The sequence below is a fragment of the Coregonus lavaretus genome, assembly GCF_964263955.1.
Source record: "Coregonus lavaretus genome assembly, chromosome: 30".
Lineage (NCBI taxonomy): Eukaryota > Metazoa > Chordata > Actinopteri > Salmoniformes > Salmonidae > Coregonus > Coregonus lavaretus.
The window spans coordinates 35,168,367-35,182,709 of record NC_140017.1 but is presented as its reverse complement, the minus strand read 5'-3'; the positions used below and the strand labels follow the sequence as shown (position 1 = coordinate 35,182,709).

General features: G+C 48.2%; 1 protein-coding gene across 3 annotated transcripts in view; it reads left to right on the top strand.

Moving 5' to 3' along the window:
* The window catches only part of LOC311105391 (stromal interaction molecule 1-like), a 42,855-nt gene that overhangs the window by 13,678 nt on the left and 14,834 nt on the right, over positions 1–14,343 (top strand). For all 3 annotated transcript variants that reach the window (XM_084147534.1, XM_084147536.1, XM_084147535.1), the window contains exons 4-7: positions 1,660–1,774; positions 3,041–3,149; positions 3,257–3,372; positions 11,417–11,594. In XM_084147534.1, the coding sequence (XP_084003660.1) occupies positions 1,660–1,774; positions 3,041–3,149; positions 3,257–3,372; positions 11,417–11,594 (518 nt within the window). The remainder of the gene's footprint in view (positions 1–1,659; positions 1,775–3,040; positions 3,150–3,256; positions 3,373–11,416; positions 11,595–14,343) is intronic.

The following is a 14,343-nucleotide window of genomic DNA, read 5'->3' as shown; positions in this document are numbered from 1 at the left end:
CGAGGCAAGCAACACTGAAGCATGCATGTGAGCACCAGCTGTTCCTGACGACTGTGTGGGAGAGGAGAGGCCTGTAGGGCAGCCATGAACAGGCTGGGAGAGGAGAGGCCTGTAGGGCAGCCATGAACAGGCTGGGAGAGGAGAGGCCTGCCTTGTAGCCTCTTGCCCCACCTCAGGAGGCTTTGGTCTGGGCTAGAGCTCTCTTCCTCTGCAACTTCTGCTGCAGGGGCTGAGCAGATTTTAGAGGAGGCGGCACTGGCTCTGCAGACATCCCTGAAGCAGCCAGCCTGTGAATTAAGCACATATCTCTGGTGTCAGTCCTGGCTCAGAGCCAACACTGAGAAAGGCTGAACAAGACATGTAGAGCGCTTTGACCAAACCAGCTCTAATGCCTGGGCACTTCCTAGAGAAATAATAGGTTTTTATGATCATGTTTCATTCTTTTTCTGTATTTTTTTATGATCCCCATTAGCTGTTCTTCCTGGGGTCCCCATCAGCTACTCTTCCTGGGGCCCACACAAAACATGAAACATGACAATACAGAACATTAATAGACAAGAACAGCTCAAGGACAGAACTACATACATTTAAAACAAGCTAAGATGGTTGAAACAGCATGTTGCAACTAAAAAAAACACATGCTGAACACACCGGACCAATATTTTTTTTAAACATCAGCTATTTGGCTACATTGTCAAAGAAAGGGTTAGATTTCTTGTCTGATTGATTTTGAGTGTCCGCCCTATAGTGAAAACCTCCCACACTAAGCTCTGAAGAAGGAAAATCTGCATTCTAACTTGTCCTGAGCCCGTGTTCTTTGTGGGGGCGTGTCGTACAGCAGCCAAGCTTCTTCCTCCCAGTGATAACAGCATGGGGGCTGGCTAGAGATGGATGAAACATAATGTCAGCTAAGCCCTGTCACTGCGCTGCTATGTTGTTGCTCAAGAGAACTGGAGACACTTAATGTGTCCGATATTACTTACAGTAGGCTCATTAGATTGAAAGATTGAGTGTTTTAGAGTAGAAAGAGGAACACCTGATTTCCTGTTTGTGTTCCTCATCATCAAATGATGATCTATTGTACCCTGCTTTTAGCAATATAGTTATAGGTTTGTACTTTCCATCACAGGTTCTCAGGCCAATAAAGCTTCAGTGTAAAATATGACACATGCAAATGCTCAAACGTATAGATCTTTATTGACATTCACTTGGTAAGACGATGTCTAGGTCTTAATTGTCATTCTGTCGTAAAAGGCCATGTGTTTTCTAGCCCCTTCTCAGAGTGTGAGGTGTGAGTAAAGCACAGTGTTCCTGGCTGTTCCTTTAGTGCTAGTATCCTCTCTACTGGTTGTCATGCACACTGTAATACTGTGACAAGGCTGGGTGCACACAGTGAAGCGAGCCCAGTCTGCAGCAGAAAGCTTATCTGTCTGACTGCAGGCAGGGGAAGGCTCAGGGCATGCTTTTTTGTTGGTTATTCTCTGAGCACGCCGTACAGAGATCTTTTTATCCTTCCCTGGTATATCTGACACTGTGCAGTCTCCGAAACTGTTTGATTCCTCTGACATCATCTATAATGCTTTTGGCTGATTTTGATTGACACCTCCCCTGTTCTCTCTTCCCTTCTGTCTCCCCCCATGTGACCCCGGCGACCTCCAGTTCCTGAGGGAGGACCTGAACTACCACGATCCCAAAGCCAAGCACAACAGTTTCCACGGAGACGACCAGTTCATCAGTGTGGAAGACCTGTGGAACACCTGGAAGGGTTCTGAAGGTGCTGGAACTACACTGTAGTGTTACTGGAGCCTCCCACTCTGTCTCTGTTCTCTACAGGCTAGCAGTACAAACAAGCCTGCCCTCCAGGCACGCTGCTGCACTCAGTACATCCGTTTGCATAAAAGAGAGTCTCAGACGATGAATCTCATTCAGTACACTGTGTTCTGTGATCTCCTCTGAGAGCGCTGCTCTGTCGGTCCAGTCCTCCTCGTTTGAGGTCCCACTGCTGACTGACACCATGTTAGCGATATCAGAACCCTTCCCTGCTGTTCTGAGCCTTCCTGTGCTTTGTACTGTCTGTTTTTAAAGTACTGCATTGTTTTTACATTTGTATCATCAGTAATCAGATTTAGATTGAAAGCTTAGATTTTCTGTCTGGTGACTGTATAGGTAAGGGAGAGTTTTTGCTCAGTCTCTCTGCACTTAGGTTGCCCAGCCAGAGCAGTCAAACTTATCAGCTGGTATGTCAGCATTGTCAAGTGAGGTGCAGACCATTTAGCAGCTCAAGCATCCTGGCAGAGGGTGATCAGTGTACCTGTCATCACAACACACACACACACAGATAACAACCATACACACTGACGTACCACCTATGCCTCCCTCTCCTTGTCCTGCTGGCATTCCACTCACTCTGTCACGTTATCATATACCACTCATGGCTTTTCACACCTACCTCTCCTCTTTTCTGGCCTCTTTGTCCCTCACCTCTCCTTCTCTCTTCATCCCTGTCTCTCTCTTTCCACCCTCCCCTCTCCCTACCTCTCTCTTCTTTCACCCATCTCTCCAAATCTCTTTCACCCCCCCCTTTCCCTCTCTGGTTGTGTCTGAGTCTCTCTGCATTGCAGCTTCCTGTCGGGGGGGGGGGGGGGGGGGGGGGCTCAGAGCCAGGAAACTGCAGAAGCACAATAACCCAGCTAGCTAGGCAGCCTGAGCCCACACCACACCCCCTGCTGCTGACTCCCTGCCAGTCCCATCTCCCTTACTCTGGCTTTTATTGAGAGATGGCCAACGTGTGTAGCTACATTTAAGTGTGTTATGATAGAGGATACCTCTAAGGGATTTTTGGATACACTCGTCTCACGACGATGCTCATAAATTATAAAGCAGAGTCAGATGTTCTCTCTCTCTGTTTGTGTGGGTCGGCGTTGGCTCAACGTTGGCATACAGCCAGTGATGGAGATTACTGAGGCTCATCTGAAACGGTCTTTAGAGCGAGAGTTGAGAAGCACGGATGGTGTGGTAATATCATGTTTGTGTATTGCAGTGTACAACTGGACAGTGGACGATGTGGTGAAGTGGCTCACCTATGTGGAGCTGCCTCAGTATGTGGACACCTTCCTCAAGATGCACTTCAACGGCACTGTCATGCCCAGGTAAGTTAACCCATAGGGTCCTTCCTTCCTACCCTACTATGCTCTCGCTCTCTTCCCCAATTTTCCTTTAACTGCACTGCAGAGTCTCAATCTGTGTGTTTCCTCAGGCTGGCTGTGAAGAACGCCACTCTGACAGTGTCCATTCTGAAGATGCTGGATCGCAGCCATGTTCAGAAGCTGCAGCTCAAGGCCCTGGACACTGTGCTGTTCGGAGCCCCACTCAGTAAGTGGATTCTTTTTTTAAAATATTTTTTATTCCATTCCATTACCTATTAGTGTGAGTTATCTTTCACCCAGACCGAAAAAGCAGGATTTCTGTTGGATACTGAAGCGACTGTTTGTGAGTGTAATTATAAGAGGAAGAACGGTGTCTGCTCTGTTTGTCTCTCCAATGGGAGACAGTTGGTTTAAAAAAAAACTCAAAAAATGTGTTCATTAGTCTCAAGCGGCAGCTTGGCAGTGCTGGAAAATCTGTTCTAAGTACAGTGAAATGCCTTTCTTGAAAGCTCTAAACCCAACAATGCAGTAACCAATAACAATGTAATACTAAAAATAACATAAGCTAGAACAGAAACACACAAGAAAAAAAGACCAATAAGGCCCTCCCCCTATTTGTTTTAGTTGAATCATCTACGACTACCTGCAGTCAGGCTTCTTGCTGCAGCACAAAACACAGCGAATCAGGATGATCCATTTACATTCTGCTACAATGTCCGTTGATAAATAACATAACCCTGGTGATACTCATAATATTAAGGCCAGAAAACAGAAGCCGCCATGCTTACCCCTAAAGGAAGTGAAGCCCTCTTTAGGAAGGCTATTCTGTGGTGCTCTGTGTGTGCCATACCAAAATCCAGCTTGTTACAGACTGAGCAGCGAGAGGGCAGCTGGATTAAAGAGGAAGTGAGTTGATGCTCAGGCTGAGCTACTCTGTATTCTAGGCTCACACCTCTGGCGCACTGAGACAAATCAACACACCACCTCTCTGACGCACTGAGACAAATCAACACACCACCTCTCTGGCGCACTGAGACAAATCAACACACCACACCTCTGGCGCACTGAGACAAATCAACACACCACCTCTCTGGCGCACTGAGACAAATCAACACACCACCTCTGACGCACTGAGACAAATCAACACACCACACCTCTGGCGCACTGAGACAAATCAACACACCACCTCTGACGCACTGAGACAAATCAACACACCACACCTCTGGCGCACTGAGACAAATCAACACACCACCTCTCTGGCGCACTGAGACAAATCAACACACCACCTCTGACGCACTGAGACAAATCAACACACCACCTCTCTGGCGCACTGAGACAAATCAACACACCACCTCTGACGCACTGAGACAAATCAACACACCACCTCTCTGACGCACTGAGACAAATCAACACACCACCTCTCTGACGCACTGAGACAAATCAACACACCACCTCTCTGGCGCACTGAGACAAATCAACACACCACCTCTCTGACGCACTGAGACAAATCAACACACCACACTTCTGGCGCACTGAGACAAATCAACACACCACCTCTCTGACGCACTGAGACAAATCAACACACCACACCTCTGGCGCACTGAGACAAATCAACACACCACCTCTCTGGCGCACTGAGACAAATCAACACACCACCTCTCTGACGCACTGAGACAAATCAACACACCACACCTCTGGCGCACTGAGACAAATCAACACACCACCTCTCTGACGCACTGAGACAAATCAACACACCACCTCTCTGGCGCACTGAGACAAATCAACACACCACCTCTCTGACGCACTGAGACAAATCAACACACCACCTCTCTGACGCACTGAGACAAATCAACACACCACCTCTCTGACGCACTGAGACAAATCAACACACCACCTCTCTGGCGCACTGAGACAAATCAACACACCACAGGCGCAATGAGACAAATCAACACACCACCTCTCTGACGCACTGAGACAAATCAACACACCACCTCTCTGGCGCACTGAGACAAATCAACACACCACCTCTCTGACGCACTGAGACAAATCAACACACCACCTCTCTGACGCACTGAGACAAATCAACACACCACCTCTCTGACGCACTGAGACAAATCAACACACCACCTCTCTGGCGCACTGAGACAAATCAACACACCACAGGCGCACTGAGACAAATCAACACACCACCTCTCTGACGCACTGAGACAAATCAACACACCACCTCTCTGACGCACTGAGACAAATCAACACACCACACCTCTGGCGCACTGAGACAAATCAACACACCACCTCTCTGACGCACTGAGACAAATCAACACACCACACCTCTGGCGCACTGAGACAAATCAACACACCACCTCTCTGACGCACTGAGACAAATCAACACACCACACCTCTGGCGCACTGAGACAAATCAACACACCACCTCTCTGACGCACTGAGACAAATCAACACACCACCTCTCTGACGCACTGAGACAAATCAACACACCACCTCTCTGGCGCACTGAGACAAATCAACACACCACCTCTCTGGCGCACTGAGACAAATCAACACACCACACCTCTGGCGCACTGAGACAAATCAACACACCACCTCTCTGACGCACTGAGACAAATCAACACACCACCTCACTGGCGCACTGAGACAAATCAACACACCACCTCTCTGACGCACTGAGACAAATCAACACACCACCTCTCTGACGCACTGAGACAAATCAACACACCACCTCTCTGGCGCACTGAGACAAATCAACACACCACCTCTCTGACGCACTGAGACAAATCAACACACCACCTCTCTGACGCACTGAGACAAATCAACACACCACACCTCTGGCGCACTGAGACAAATCAACACACCACCTCTCTGACGCACTGAGACAAATCAACACACCACACCTCTGGCGCACTGAGACAAATCAACACACCACACCTCTGACGCACTGAGACAAATCAACACACCACCTCTCTGACGCACTGAGACAAATCAACACACCACACCTCTGGCGCACTGAGACAAATCAACACACCACCTCTCTGACGCACTGAGAAAAATCAACACACCACCTCTCTGACGCACTGAGACAAATCAACACACCACCTCTCTGGCGCACTGAGACAAATCAACACACCACCTCTCTGACGCACTGAGACAAATCAACACACCACCTCTCTGACGCACTGAGACAAATCAACACACCACCTCTCTGACGCACTGAGACAAAACAACACACCACCTCTCTGGCGCACTGAGACAAATCAACACACCACCTCTCTGACGCACTGAGACAAATCAACACACCACACCTCTGGCGCACTGAGACAAATCAACACACCACCTCTCTGACGCACTGAGACAAATCAACACACCACCTCTCTGATGCACTGAGACAAATCAACACACCACCTCTCTGGCGCACTGAGACAAATCAACACACCACCTCTCTGGCGCACTGAGACAAATCAACACACCACACCTCTGGCGCACTGAGACAAATCAACACACCACCTCTCTGGCGCACTGAGACAAATCAACACACCACACCTCTGGCGCACTGAGACAAATCAACACACCACCTCTCTGACGCACTGAGACAAATCAACACACCACCTCTCTGGCGCACTGAGACAAATCAACACACCACCTCTCTGACGCACTGAGACAAATCAACACACCACCTCTCTGATGCACTGAGACAAATCAACACACCACCTCTCAGATGCACTGAGACAAATCAACACACCACACCTCTGACGCACTGAGACAAATCAACACACCACCTCTCTGACGCACTGAGACAAATCAACACACCACACCTCTGGCGCACTGAGACAAATCAACACACCACCTCTCTGACGCACTGAGACAAATCAACACACCACCTCTCTGACGCACTGAGACAAATCAACACACCACCTCTCTGGCGCACTGAGACAAATCAACACACCACCTCTCTGACGCACTGAGACAAATCAACACACCACCTCTCTGACGCACTGAGACAAATCAACACACCACACCTCTGGCGCACTGAGACAAATCAACACACCACCTCTCAGATGCACTGAGACAAATCAACACACCACACCTCTGACGCACTGAGACAAATCAACACACCATCTCTCTGACGCACTGAGACAAATCAACACACCACACCTCTGGCGCACTGAGACAAATCAACACACCACCTCTCTGACGCACTGAGACAAATCAACACACCACCTCTCTGACGCACTGAGACAAATCAACACACCACACCTCTGGCGCACTGAGACAAATCAACACACCACCTCTCTGACGCACTGAGACAAATCAACACACCACACCTCTGGCGCACTGAGACAAATCAACACACCACCTCTCTGACGCATTGAGACAAATCAACACACCACCTCACTGGCGCACTGAGACAAATCAACACACCACCTCTCTGACGCACTGAGACAAATCAACACACCACCTCACTGGCGCACTGAGACAAATCAACACACCACCTCTCTGACGCACTGAGACAAATCAACACACCACCTCTCTGACGCACTGAGACAAATCAACACACCACCTCTCTGACGCACTGAGACAAATCAACACACCACCTCTCTGGCGCACTGAGACAAATCAACACACCACACCTCTGGCGCACTGAGACAAATCAACACACCACCTCTCTGACGCACTGAGACAAATCAACACACCACACCTCTGGCGCACTGAGACAAATCAACACACCACCTCTCTGGCACACTGAGACAAATCAACACACCACCTCTCAGACGCACTGAGACAAATCAACACACCACCTCTCTGACGCACTGAGACATTTGTTTTGCAAACTCTGCAATCACATGAGCGCTACAGAAACATCGCTAACCAAACTACGGTCTCTTGCTTGTGCGCACTTACATTAACGAGGTGCATGTCCTAACCTGGCGCTAAGTCATACCAGTTATGGAGTTTTAAAAGGACCTGCACTGTGTGAAAGCCGTTAGACATGATAGAAAACAGAACATGTCCGTTCTAGTTATGTGGAGCATGATCAGTCGTTCCCACAGCAACCCTGGGCCTGGTTAAGCCGGAACAACCCAGCAGTAGGTTCCTGCTATCTCACAGTGACATATTTCAGCCCTGTTGCATCATACATCTCTAGTCCCTGATGAACCTGATGGCTCACATTCTGGATTTAGGGGAAAGAGGCCGGTGGGGGTTAGGGGAAAATGTGGGTTGTTCTATAGGAAGGTTGCAGCAGGATAAGGGAGAGTTAATGGTCTGTGTCTGACATGTATCATTGTGTGTGTTTAGTGAAGAGTCTCTGCTGGAGGAAGAGAGGGGAGGGGGGGTCGTCTGGACATGACAGCCCCGGGCAGAAAGCCACAGGTCCTGCTGATAGTCACACAGACTGCACAGCAGCAGCATTTTAAGACACCTTTTCACAATGGGCCCCATCAGAAATGGACACCTCTCCTTGTCTTGTCTTAATGGCTGACAAATTTATCAAAGTGGACCCATTCCACAGCCCTGTTTACGACTTATTACATGCAACTGGACTGTTCACCTGAAGGAGAATAGAAAAAGACCGGTTTGAGCCAAGTCATTCCTAGTCTAATGGTCAGTTAGACATGTCACTTTGGACTTTCTAGCCAACTTTCCTGCTAATCAGCCATGTGTTTTCAGAGAAAGAAAAAGCTAATGGAACGTGTTAGCTAGAGGAAAAGATCTATGGGTAACTTCCAAAATAAAGGAAACGCCAACATAAAGTGTCTTAATAGGGCTTTGGGCCACCACGATCCACCAGAACAGCTTCAATGCACCTTGGCATAGGTTCTACAAGTGTCTGGAACTCTATTGGAGGGATGCGACACCATTCTTCCACGAGAAATTCCATGGTTTGGTGTTTTGTTGATGGTGGTGGAAAACGCTGTCTCAGGCGCCGCTCCAGAGTCCCCCATAAGTGTTCAACTGGGTTGAGATCTGGTGACTGAGACACACACACACACACACACACACACATACACACACACACACACACTTTAATGAGACCGGTTTTTCAAAGTCACTGAGATCTGTGGCCCCGTGTATCTCAGGTGGTAGAGCATGGCGCTTGCAACGCCAGGGTTGTGGGTTCGTTTCCCACGGGGGGCCAGTATGAAAATGTATGCACTCACTTAACTGTAAGTCGCTCTGGATAAGAGCGTCTGCTAAATGTCTAAAATGTAAAATGTAAATCTCTTCTAGCCCATGGTAGCCAAAATACTGGGCATTTTTATTCAGCACCTGCTTTCAATATACTTTGTATCCCTCATGTACTGAGGGGTTTCCTTTATTATGGCAGTTACCTGTTTTATTCTGGCATTTACATGTACATGTTTGTGTGTGTTGAACTGGTTGTATTCAACCACCAGTAATTCAACTATAGCAACAGGAGATTTAAATGATTTACATGTGGAGGATGACCTTAGGGATCAGATAGTTCTCTGCAGTGTCTGGTCTTCCACGGATGAAGAGTGAGATTCTAATGCTGCAGAACAAGACCAACTGAGAGCGAAGACGCTGAAATTAAATATCATGACAATGCGAGAGTGAGTTGTTTTCATGCGGGAGGGAACGGATGATTGGCCTGATTTGTATATTAGATAATAATAATATTATAAACCCTGTTATCTCTCCTCTGTGTTGGACATAAGACTTTAAAATCAACAGGAAATCAGCGCAGTGATTTTAATTTAGGAAAATCTGTTCCCATGCATAAATAGAGGCATATGTGATCATATCCCAATGTAATCAAGGTTTGAAATTGTTCAGTTTTTATCAAATACTATATCTGTTTGGGATTCCTGCGGTCAATTTGCAATGTACAAATTATTTATAACTATGTTCCGGCCCCCCTGACCATCTGCTCAAGGAAAAATCGTCCCGTGGCTGAGTGTAATTGGGGACCCCATGCCCTAGAGCTTTATAGCCAAGCTAGTTCCCCCTCGTATGGTTTACCTTGTTGCTTGTAACACTGGTCTGACACCAGTCTAGTCATAAATGTTCATCACTGTCCGACCAAGTTCCACTGCCAATGGCCAACTGTGTTTGTAGCAAGGCTACAGGAACCCACACACAGAGCTCTTGACTGATCTAATGAGGAGCACATTACTCTACGTCAGTACCCTATGTCGGTGACATGAAATGGAGCCTTGTGTCAGCGGGGAGGTTGTTTTTCTGTGAGGTGGAGGGAGGTCTTTGTTCAATGTCAATAGCAGCCAGCCCAGAGATGCCAGGCTTTAGCTGACACTCCACTTCCTCTTTTGTTTGACTCCAGGACATAAGTGCTGTGTTTGCTAAGAGGTTAATGCTACGTGTTAGCTCAGATCTTATCCCTTTCCAGGCCCTACGGCGGCTCGCCTTCACAGCTTTATGAGAATAGGCTTTGTAGTCCTCTGTCTCTCTGTGCTTTAAGGATGATGGATGGATCACGTCTAAGACCTTTTGGCTGATTTTCCATGAGGGTTAGTTGCTGTCTGCCTGGCTGGCGTGCTGGCAGTGACTGTGAGGAATGGGACTGTTCTGCATCCCTTAGGATGGCAACATTATGACATTAGGACATTCACACCTCTCCTCTACTCGGGCCGAACCGTTCGCCCCCAGAGGACAGGAAGGGCAAGGCCGAGGCTGTCGGGGCCGGGGGTTTGATTCGTCGCCTCTCATGTAAATGTTAACTACCATGTCCCTGTGTTTTCTACGTGTCGTTCATCAGCATCTGTTAGCAGTGTGTTAATAGTGTGTTAATCTGCCTTTACCTTGGCCTTTTAGCCTGGTGCCTCCTCAACCCAACTCAACTACTACCGCACATCTCTCTTGGAGAGACCTCGCCACAGTACCATGACTTGAGTTCATTCAGTTTCACACGCTTTCACATCATTAGTTCACCACCAATGAGTTTTGCTGGATGAAGGGACAATCCGAAAACAATGTGTACTATTCTTTAAAGGGATACTTCAGGATTTTGGCAATTAATCCCTGTATCTACTTCCCCAGAGTCAGATGAACTCATGTATACCATTTATGTCTCTGCATCCAGTATGAAGGAAGTTAGAGAGTTTGCGAGCCAACGCTAAGTAACGTCAGTGCAATGACTGGAAGTCTATGGTATCTGCTAGCATGCTAGCAGTTACCATAAACTTCCAATCATTGCGCTCACGCTAGGGGAAGTAGATAAAGGGCTTCATTGCCAAAATCCTGAAGTATCCCTTTAACCTAACACTTTTCTCTCTCCCCAGTGAACACACATAACCACCTGAAGGACTTCATGCTGGTGGTGTCCATAGTGATCGGCATTGGAGGCTGCTGGTTCGCCTACATCCAGAACCGTTACTCCAAGGACCACATGAAGAAGATGATGACCGACCTGGATGGCCTACAGAGGGCTGAACAGAGCCTGCATGATCTACAGAAGAAGTGAGTCTTTCCCTTCAGCCGCTGTACCACGAGGAAGCAGGCCCATGTAAGCCCATAGAAGTAGTGACTGAATGATGTCATTCTAGAATTATAATGGAGCCTCATTATCCACTGGTGTTTCATAGTATCAGCCGGTTCCCTGTGATGTTGTTGGTACTAACTCCAGGTTCCCTGTGATGTTGTTGGTACTAACTCCAGGTTCCCTGTGATGTTGTTGGTACTAACTCCAGGTTCCCTGTGATGTTGTTGGTACTAACTCCAGGTTCCCTGTGATGTTGTTGGTACTAACTCCAGGTTCCCTGTGATGTTGTTGGTACTAACTCCAGGTTCCCTGTGATGTTGTTGGTACTAACTCCAGGTTCCCTGTGATGTTGTTGGTACTAACTCCAGGTTCCCTGTGATGTTGTTGGTACTAACTCCAGGTTCCCTGTGATGTTGTTGGTACTAACTCCAGGTTCCCTGTGATGTTGTTGGTACTAACTCCAGGTTCCCTGTGATGTTGTTGGTACTAACTCCAGGTTCCCTGTGATGTTGTTGGTACTAACTCCAGGTTCCCTGTGATGTTGTTGGTACTAACTCCAGGTTCCCTGTGATGTTGTTGGTACTAACTCCAGGTTCCCTGTGATGTTGTTGGTACTAACTCCAGGTTCCCTGTGATGTTGTTGGTACTAACTCCAGGTTCCCTGTGATGTTGTTGGTACTAACTCCAGGTTCCCTGTGATGTTGTTGGTACTAACTCCAGGTTCCCTGTGATGTTGTTGGTACTAACTCCAGGTTCCCTGTGATGTTGTTGGTACTAACTCCAGGTTCCCTGTGATGTTGTTGGTACTAACTCCAGGTTCCCTGTGATGTTGTTGGTACTAACTCCAGGTTCCCTGTGATGTTGTTGGTACTAACTCCAGGTTCCCTGTGATGTTGTTGGTACTAACTCCAGGTTCCCTGTGATGTTGTTGGTACTAACTCCAGGTTCCCTGTGATGTTGTTGGTACTAACTCCAGGTTCCCTGTGGTGTTGTTGGTACTAACTCCAGGTTCCCTGTGGTGTTGTTGGTACTAACTCCAGGTTCCCTGTGATGTTGTTGGTACTAACTCCAGGTTCCATGTGATGTTGTTGGTACTAACTCCAGGTTTTCTATTAGGCATGCTTCATTAACAGGTGAATCATCTTCTGCTTGACGTCGTGGTGGCTTGATGTCGTGATGAGAATTTGGGGACAGTCAGTGTTCATTTAGTCAGGGATTGGCAGCTTAAACACTGTTTTCAGGTGTGTCATGTTGAGGCCACTCCATGATGAAACAGGAAGTGAAGGTTTAACTGGTCTGAGGCCATCAGTTGAGTTTCACATTCAGAGCTCATTCTAGAGATTGCTGCAGTCATTACGCAAGAGGACAAAAAATCCCGTCCGCACAGAGTGGAAGTGATCTTTATGGAATAGCAATGAAGTTTATCTGAAGTAAATCTCACAGCTGATCACAAGACTTAGGATCAACTGTCAATGGAATTTTTTTAATGATTATTCCGCAAACACCTTTTGAAATCTGAGCTAGCATTTAGCCCTTTCTCAGCCTCTGTCCTGGTCCTGTCATTACAGTATCACGTCTGTCTCCCACTAGTATTATAGTACCCCGCACAGCTGCTTTGGTGGGGTGTGCGTGGGTGTGTGTTTGTGTGTCGTGACAGGGGAGCAGGAAGTATGTCTCGCAGCACGGTGTAATGAGCCTGTTGAATATAGACCAACATGGCATGGGGACAAGTCAGGAGGGTAAACCCCCCCCTCCCCCCCCCCCCCCTCCCCCCTGGCAGGAGGTACAAACTCCCCCACCCCCCCCGATACCGGGGCTGTTTCCGATGCTGTGCTGAGAGGAGAGCGTTACCGGGGCTGTTTCCTCTGCTGTGCTGAGAGGAGAGCGTTACCGGGGCTGTTTCCGATGCTGTGCTGAGAGGAGAGCGTTACCGGGGCTGTTTCCTCTGCTGTGCTGAGAGGAGAGCGTTACCGGGGCTGTTTCCGATGCTGTGCTGAGAGGAGAGCGTTACCGGGGCTGTTTCCTCTGCTGTGCTGAGAGGAGAGCGTTACCGGGGCTGTTTCCGATGCTGTGCTGAGAGGAGAGCGTTACCGGGGCTGTTTCCTCTGCTGTGCTGAGAGGAGAGCGTTACCGGGGCTGTTTCCGATGCTGTGCTGAGAGGAGAGCGTTACCGGGGCTGTTTCCGATGCTGTGCTGAGAGGAGAGCGTTACCGGGGCTGTTTCCGATGCTGTGCTGAGAGGAGAGCGTTACCGGGGCTGTTTCCGATGCTGTGCTGAGAGGAGAGCGTTACCGGGGCTGTTTCCTCTGCTGTGCTGAGAGGAGAGCGGCCTTGGAACAGAGTCATGTTATGCCTCTATTGACGTCCCTCTCTCCCCAGACAGAAACTTTGTGTATCATATTCTGTCAGTTGGGTACAGGGGTTAGTAATGCCCTCCCTGTTCATTCACTGTGATAGTAAAACATCTCCGCCGTTCCTCATGCACAATCTCACCCCCTGCTGCTGTGGGACATTCAGATGAGGCTGGGGATATACGACTACTCTGCTGCAACTCTCTGAAACACCTAGTGACACTAAAGCAGAATAATGTGAGGTGCCTATTGATTATTTTGTAGAGGCATTGCAACATCTCATGCGTACTAGCTAATGTGCATGCAGTTTTGTATTGTTGCTGTTTTGTGGTTTGTTTACCTATGGGGTTATAGACCTTCGTCTACAGTTGTTATAC